Source organism: Crocuta crocuta, unplaced genomic scaffold (genome assembly GCF_008692635.1).
Source record: "Crocuta crocuta isolate KB4526 unplaced genomic scaffold, BGI_CrCroc_1.0 scaffold85, whole genome shotgun sequence".
Taxonomy (NCBI): Eukaryota; Metazoa; Chordata; class Mammalia; order Carnivora; family Hyaenidae; genus Crocuta; species Crocuta crocuta.
Genome location: NW_027530620.1, coordinates 2,070,505 through 2,078,411, shown reverse-complemented (window position 1 = coordinate 2,078,411; position 7,907 = coordinate 2,070,505). Strand labels below are relative to the sequence as shown.

The 7,907-nt window shown below is 38.3% G+C and overlaps 1 protein-coding gene across 1 annotated transcript in view; it reads left to right on the top strand.

The window, feature by feature from the left end:
* Nucleotides 1–7,907, top strand: part of CUNH1orf87 (chromosome unknown C1orf87 homolog) — a 106,910-nt gene that overhangs the window by 84,163 nt on the left and 14,840 nt on the right. Inside the window, exon 9 of the mRNA XM_077768122.1 lies at nucleotides 3,531–3,595. Within this exon, the coding sequence (XP_077624248.1) occupies nucleotides 3,531–3,595 (65 nt within the window). The remainder of the gene's footprint in view (nucleotides 1–3,530; nucleotides 3,596–7,907) is intronic.

Genomic DNA, 7,907 nt, shown 5'->3' with positions numbered 1-7,907 from the left:
TTTATAATTATTATAAATAATTATTTATAATAATTATAATTATATATTATAAACAATAATTATAATATATTGTTACATATCAATTATATCTCAATAAAAAATATGAGACAACCAAGGAAATCTGAATATTGCCGGATATTTGGTGATATTAAGATATTTGTATTACATTGTTAGGTCAGCAAACCTTGTCTATAAAGGGCCAGATAGCAAATGTTTTAGGCTTTGTGGGCCTACAGTCTATTTCTGCTACTCTGCTATGTCACTATGGCCTGAAGGCAGCCACAAACAACGCATGACAAATGGCTGTGGCTGTGTTCCAATAAAATATTATTACTAAAAATAAAAAAAGGAATCAATAAAAAGTAAAATTGACACCAGAGAAAATCTAATACATAATGTCAAACTTGAGAGGTTTCCACAGAATCTAGAAAAGAAAAACAGAAAAGAAAATGAGAGAAGAGAGTAGACATAGATGAATAAGAACAGAAATTGAACCTAAGAGGCCTTGGCATCGTGGAAGAAGAAACAAGAAAAACAGATCAAGAACTAACAACAAAAGCCACAGCTGAAGAAACTTCACAGAGATGGGAAAAAAGAAGAAACTCTCTGTGTACAGATTGAAAGGATTCAGTATGACTAAGCTAAATTAAGAAAAAAATGTATCCATGTCTATCCTGACAAAAGTTTTGTGTTTCCAGAGACGACGAAAATTATTTAAGGATGTAGGCCAAAAACAAAAGAAAGCTAAACCAAAGCAAATAAAGGAAAACATTAATCTTAAATGAACCCAAATCAGCCTGACCTCAAACTTCTGCAATAATAAATATCAGAAGACACTGGAGCCATGTTCACGGGATTCCGAAGGAGAAAAAAATGTAACTGAAACCAAATTCTATCACATTCACATGTAAGGCCGTAGAGTACAATGGTTAAGGGTGCAGGATTTGGAGTCAAAGAGCCTGAGTTTAAATTCCAGCTGCCCCAGTGATCAGTGTGTCCTTGGGCAACTCACGTGTTTCATAGGACAGTGGTTGGTCTAAATTAAATGAGATAATTCACATGAAGTACTCAGAGCACTTACTAAAAGCCATTTGAACTTAGTAAATCCAGTGGAAGTCAGAAGTTTAACTCAGATCTGCCTGCATCTAAAAACAGGCTCACACACCTTGTTGTCCAGTCCTGACCTCTCTGACTCTGCTTTGGGAGTTTGGCACCCGCCTCTGTGATTAGAATTACAGTACCTATAAATAAATTAAAAAAAAAAACATTAAAAAAAAAGAATTACAGTACCTATAATGGTAACTGGGATCCATTCTCACATTTAAATTGTCAATGGCTCTTCGAAGGTTCCAGGGTAATGTAAAGACTATGGAAGGAAGAAAATATTTTATTAGAAGGAGCTTAAGATTTTCATTGGTCACATCAATCCAAACACCATTTCAATCAGGCGGTATCCAGTTTCAATACTTAACAAAATTTTCTCACAGTCTCTTCCTCTTACTATTAGCGCTATTCAAGAAGGGACAAGGAGAGTTTCTGGTGCCATTTGATCCAGATGCCCTATCTCATATTTGATAACTCCTAGCAGCTCTGAAAAATAAATGTTGGATCATGTGGAAACATCAATGGAGCTAGGATTTTGTTGTTGTAGTGTTGTGGCTGTTTTTCAAAGGGTCAGAAGATGCAATAGGCATAAGCCGGGCCCTCCTAAGAGGAGAGAACTGCAGCAAGCATAGGAGACAGGGGTTTCTTTTATTGTAGTTCACTTGCAGATCTGTGCTAATATCAGATCTTTGCATGATTATAGATACCTCTCTAGAATGCTGCCTCTCCTGCTTTCTTTTCCCTGCCTAGCACTTAAGCAGTTGATATAGTCATCAGCTTATCTGGAATTGAGGTGCTGCATACCTATGCCTTATCTATTCTTGTGCCCAAAGTGACAGGAAGGTCTGGAAGCCATTTTTTCTATACGAACCAAAGAACTTCTCTGATTTGTGATGTCATGTATAAGTTTCATGAGGTATAAGCAAAACAAATCAGTTCCGTGTCTAATGAATCATTTTTATTTTATTATCACATGAATTAGACCTCTTCTAGAAAATCCAAGGCTTCTTTATCTCACAACTTGCTCTTTATATTTGCTTGACTTCTGATGGACAAGGAGGAGGTAAAAATTCTTATTAGAAACAGTTTGGTTACTAGCAACAGAAAGTGCCTTTTGCAAACATAAGCAAAGGAAATATTTTGAAAGGATATGGAGTTATACACAAAACTGGGGGAAAATAAAAGTTTGGGAAAAACCAAAACCCCAAATTTTTCTTGAAAGAGAGAGATACAGAGAAGGAGATAGAGAATGAACAGGGGCAAAGGGAGAGGAAGAGAGAAAATCTTAAGCAGGCTCCATGCCCAGCACAAAGCCCGCCGTGGTGCTCTATCTTACAACCATGAGATCATGACCCAAGCCAAGATCAAGAGTAGGGTGTTTAACCAACTGAGCCACCCAGGCCCTCCCAGAACCAAAAATTAATGAAAGAGACAGAGAATGGAAGAGAGAAGGAAGGTAGGGAGGGATGAAGAAAGTGATAAATAAATAGGGATTAATTGGACAAGGTGAGTCACCACATTGGCTAGGGTAGGGTATGGGACATTGATTGTAGTCTATCACCCCAGAGAAGAACATCCTTGTGTATAAATGGAGGGTGGATGTTAGGCAAGCAAATACATGTGATTTTCACTACCAAAGTGTTCCAAAGTACTTACAAGCCTTAAATGACTCTCTCTGTCTGTCAGATGCACATATATTGCTTAATGCAGTTTCTGTTGGGGATTTCACTAAACATTGTCTATTCACACTCAGCGCCCATTTCTAACCCCTCCTATGTTTTTCAATACTTCCCATTCTTGGGAAGGCTGCAAAAGAACATTTGACACCAAAGTTCTGGAATTGATTTAAGTTCCATCAGTGAAATGCAACTGCATGAGATTTGAAAGGCAAGAAGGGGCAGGGAGGGACCTTTCAAGTATTTATTTTTCTGCAGTAGTAGCAATGCCAGACCCTGGCAGGCGTCAGTTTTTCCAGTGGCCAAAATGGACTTTGTACTGGCCCAGTCACTAGTCTCACAGTCAGGGGCAACTGAGGCATCAGTCAGAATTTCCTGCAGTTCACTGGTTTCGGGACTATACCTACTAAAGCCTGAGCCTACCGAACAGCAGATGCAACCTCTATTCTTTTTTTTTTTTTTTTAATAGTTTATTGTCAAATTAGTTTCCACATAACACTCAGTGCTCATCCCCACAAGTGTATTCTACTGACTCCTGCGATAATTTTGTGAACCGCTAACTTCCCTATATTAAAGCCCTTTCTAATAGAGACAAATGAAGCCATTTCTGTGTCCTGAATTACACCGTGAACGACACAGGCATCAAAAGGCTCCCTCAGTGTCACTATCAATATAAACTTTGACCTTTATTGCACATTCTTCCAGAGCTACATTGATCACCAATACTGTGTGTTTTATTTTCTTGCGTAGGTGGCAGAATTTTGTTGAACTGTTGAGTAAAGCTTCCTCTGATTTGCCACACGATTTGCCTACAGGTGAGTTGGGTTATTTAGTTCCCTGAGTGACTTCCTGTTTCCCAGAGCTACACTTGATTCTGTAGCTTCACTGTACGGGTTTGCTTGTTGGGTTTCGTCTCACTGCTTCAAGAAATGTAAATGGCTCACCAGCAAAGAAAAAGTAAAAGTCAGAGTTGCCTCACTGGCTATTCTCTTAGGCCAGTTGGATCATGAAAGGCATAACCCTTCAAGTTCTATTATATCGTGAAACAGTCTCTTGTGATAGCCCTTTAAGATGAATACAGCACACTTATGGGAGCAGTTGATGTTATTTATTAGAATTTCAGTTGCACAACCCCTTAGATCTAGGAATTCCTCAGCTAGGTACTTATCCCACTGGCATCTCACACACAAAAATAATTAAATTAATAAAATAAAATAAAATAAAATCTCTTGCAATATTGTTTAGTAAATGCTTCTAAACATGGAAACAAAAAAACATTTTTTTAATAAAAATAAGAATGGGAATGATGAAAAATCCTTCCAGGGACAATTTAATTAAATTATAGTAAATGCAGTTGATAAAACTATGCAGCTGTAAAACAACATGGCTGGCCTTGATACAGGAAGATTTCCAAGACATATTATTAAGTGAAATTATAAAGATTAATTTGGACAAAATATTTAGCAATTAGCAAGTTTTAAATATGACAGGTGAAAAAATATGCATTGATATTAATCTGCTGTTGCAATTTCTCTATTTACCACATCCATCAACCATTTACTAATTACCTTTTGGCTCAAAATACAAGGTACCGAAAGCTTGAAGGGATTGGGGGTTGGGTGCACAAGAATTAGAAGATTCAAGGAGCAAAAAGAAAATGGTGCATGTATTCATTTCCTCAAGGCTGCCATAACATGGTACCACAAACTGGGTGGCTTACAGTAACAGAAATCTATTCTATCACAGTTCTGGAGACCAGAAGTCTCAAATCAAGGTGTCAGTAGGGCCATGCTGAAAGCTTTCCTTCCTTACCTCTTCCTGATTCTGGTAGCTCCAGGCATTCCTTGGCTTATGGTTGCTTAGTTCCACTCTCTGCCTGTCTTCACGTGGGCTTCTTCCCTCTTGGTCTCTCTCAGGTCTCTTTATCTGTATCTCCCTCTTCTTTTTCATATAAGGACATCACCGTTCATTGGATTTAGGGCTCTCCCGAATCCAGAACGACATCATCTTAACTTGATTACATAAAAAAGATTTCATTTCCAAATAAGACCACATTAATGGGTACCAGCGTTAGGAGACACAATTCAAAGCATGACAGTGGAGGGAACCCAGGAATTAGTAGCTGTAGGAAGCAGCTATCATCCTGAGGGCTGAAGGAACACAGATAAAGGGTACTGTTAGCAGAATCCTGGCTAGTGCTCCTATGTAGCTGATTCTAGGATCTCCAAGAATATGTCAAGCACCTAGAGAAAGAATTTTGAAGGGGGTGCCGCACAGCTGGTTCTTGGAATGCCACATAGTTTGAAGCTCAATCCTTTACAAATGAGGCTGGTGCTTGGATGTCTGACAGAGCACCTTGTGGTCAATACTGGGCCCACTGAATGGGATGTGCTGTAGCTGTTAATCTGAATTTTGAGTTTCCACACATGATTAGTGCTGAGAATGCTGAGAAGCATTATAGCAGTAGCTCTCCCCTGATGCTGGACAGATACTAACAAACTCCAAAAACAAGAAGTGAGTACTTCTACTCTACTGACATTCCAATCTTCCTCCCAGTGTCTACCATTGCTGGAATTTAGCCTAAAGCCAGGAGACCAGGGAATCTGGGTAATGGAGTTGTAGATCCCCTGCCCTGCATTACAGAAAAGAGAGAGAAGGGATGTGCTAGACGACAATAGGGTGATATCAAGTGAGGGTTCATTTTTCATGGTGAGGTCTGTAACTTCAGAGAACTCATCTTTGTTGAAAAGACAAAACAATTACATCAAAATAACAACAAATATTTAACATTTTTTAATGTTTAGTTTTTGAGAGAGACAAAGTATGAGCAGGGAGGGACAGAGAGGGAGGGAGACATATAATCTGAAGCAGGCCCCCAGGCTCTGAGCTGTCAGAACAGAGCCTGGTGTGGGGCTTGAACTCACGAACTGAACCGTGACTTCATGACCTGAGCCAAAGTAGGATACTTAACCAACTGAGCCACCCAGGCACCCCTCAACAGCAAATATTTAAACCAAACACTCTCTCTTTCTCTAATATAAGCCAGGTCATTTGATGCATTAGTTTGCTAGAGTGGCTTAAACAATAGACATTTATTTTCTCACAGTTCTGGAGACTAAAAGTTCAAAGTCACAGTGTCAGCAAGCTCAGTTGGTTTGAGGCCTCTCTCTTTGGCTTGCAGATGGCCTCTTTCTCATTGCATCCTCACATGGTCATTTCTCTGTGCATGCACATCCCTGGTGTCTCTGTATGTGTCCAAATTTGTGGTCTTATAAGGACACCAGCTAGATTGGTTTCTTCATTGTAATGGCCTCAATTGAACTAAATCATCTCTTTAAATGGCCTGTCTCCAAATACAACCACATTCTGAGAAACAAGGATTTAGGGCTTCAACATAAGAATTTAGGGGGACAGAATTTAACCCATAACATACAGCATAGAAAACCGTATAAAAATATGTGTTGAAGTCACACTTTGACAACTAAATAATCACCTTCTATTCGAATGCTTATTTTACTTCTCTTGGACCCGTTTTTCTCATTTGCAAAAAGAACAGCAAATGTGAAAGAAATAAAAACCTGCGCTACTGCTCTGACTGGGTTAAGTGGGAGTCTGACAAAAGTTTTTAGGCAATATTGCATTCTGCAGAGGGACAGGACTGTGGCAGTGTTATTGTTGCATTGGTGTTGTGATGGCCTGCTGCTTACTGAGCAAGTTCATGCCTTGATCTCTTCCCATTCTGTATTGCTAGAGCTATGCTGATAAATGCTCTTAGACTCTCAAGAGGGCATTTATTCTGCCAGTTTTCTAGTTCCACAGGTGAGTATTATGAAAGAAGGTATATTTTAAGAAACTAAAGGCAGGTACTCATTTGGGGTGTGAAGAATTGTGATGTATCTCATTCCTGGGGCCTGTTTTCATTCAAAGATTCTATAATAACCTGTTAAAATGATTTATTTTTACATATACTGCCTAATATCACAAACTTCACCTCATTTGAACCCACAAGAATCCTATGAACTTGTTTTTTTAATATACCCATGCTTATCACATAAATACTTAATATCTGTGACTTATGCTAAGTTACAGACTGGGCTACTTTACAGTAAGACCAAATCTATTGGCATGATCAACACAAAGACTAGATAAAAGACAAAACAGTATTTCTCTGAAAGCTATTATTTGGAATTCAAATTGAATATCATATACAAAGGAGAAAAAAACCCTTGGAAGAAGTTAACATCATATAAAATCTTTAGAATTGTTCATATAAAATTTCCAGATTCAATTATAAATAATCAGGAATGATACAAAACAGGAAATGGATTTTCAAATAACCGTAATTAATATATATAACAAAATGGATAAGATGGAGAATTTTAGCAAATAAATCTATAAAAGGAACCATATGGAATATCTAGAAGTAAGTAATATATAACCTAAATTTTAAAAACTCAATAAATGAGTTGAACAGATAGTTGGGCATAGCTGAAGAGAGGATTAATGAACTGGATTATAGTAAGGTAGGAAATACCCATATTGAAGCATGAAGGAGAAGTGAGGCTAGAATGCACAAATAAAGTATAGGAGACATATAGGAAGTGGCAAAAATATCCAGTATATATGTAATAAAGTCACAGAAAGATAGGGGAAGAGAAGAGCTGAAGCAATACTTGAAGCAATTATGACTGAGAAATTTCCAGACCTCAAACCACAGATCCAAGAAATGCTATGAACTCCCATGAAGACAAATACAGAAGAGCTTAGACCCCTCTAAACATGCTATGGACTGACATCTACGATAGTATTTCACAAAAATGAAGTATGCCCCAGTTGAATCTTTTCACTGTGGAGCCTGTGAGTGAGGATGAGGAAGAAAAAGCAGAAGCACAGAGCAGGGATATAGCAAAGCTGCTATCGGGAAGAATGACAGTAGCCTCAAAGGTGCATTGATCTCCTCAAACATTTCTTGAAGACCTATCACTCAACACAGGAAAATGACCAAGAGTTTAGTCTCCCTTTTATTATGGGGGGGAAAAAAACCATAGTCCTTCCCACTTAGAACTATTTCTATTGAAGGAACAGAAAAGCCAACTCGGCTGAGACAATACAGAGGTTTGGTTTATC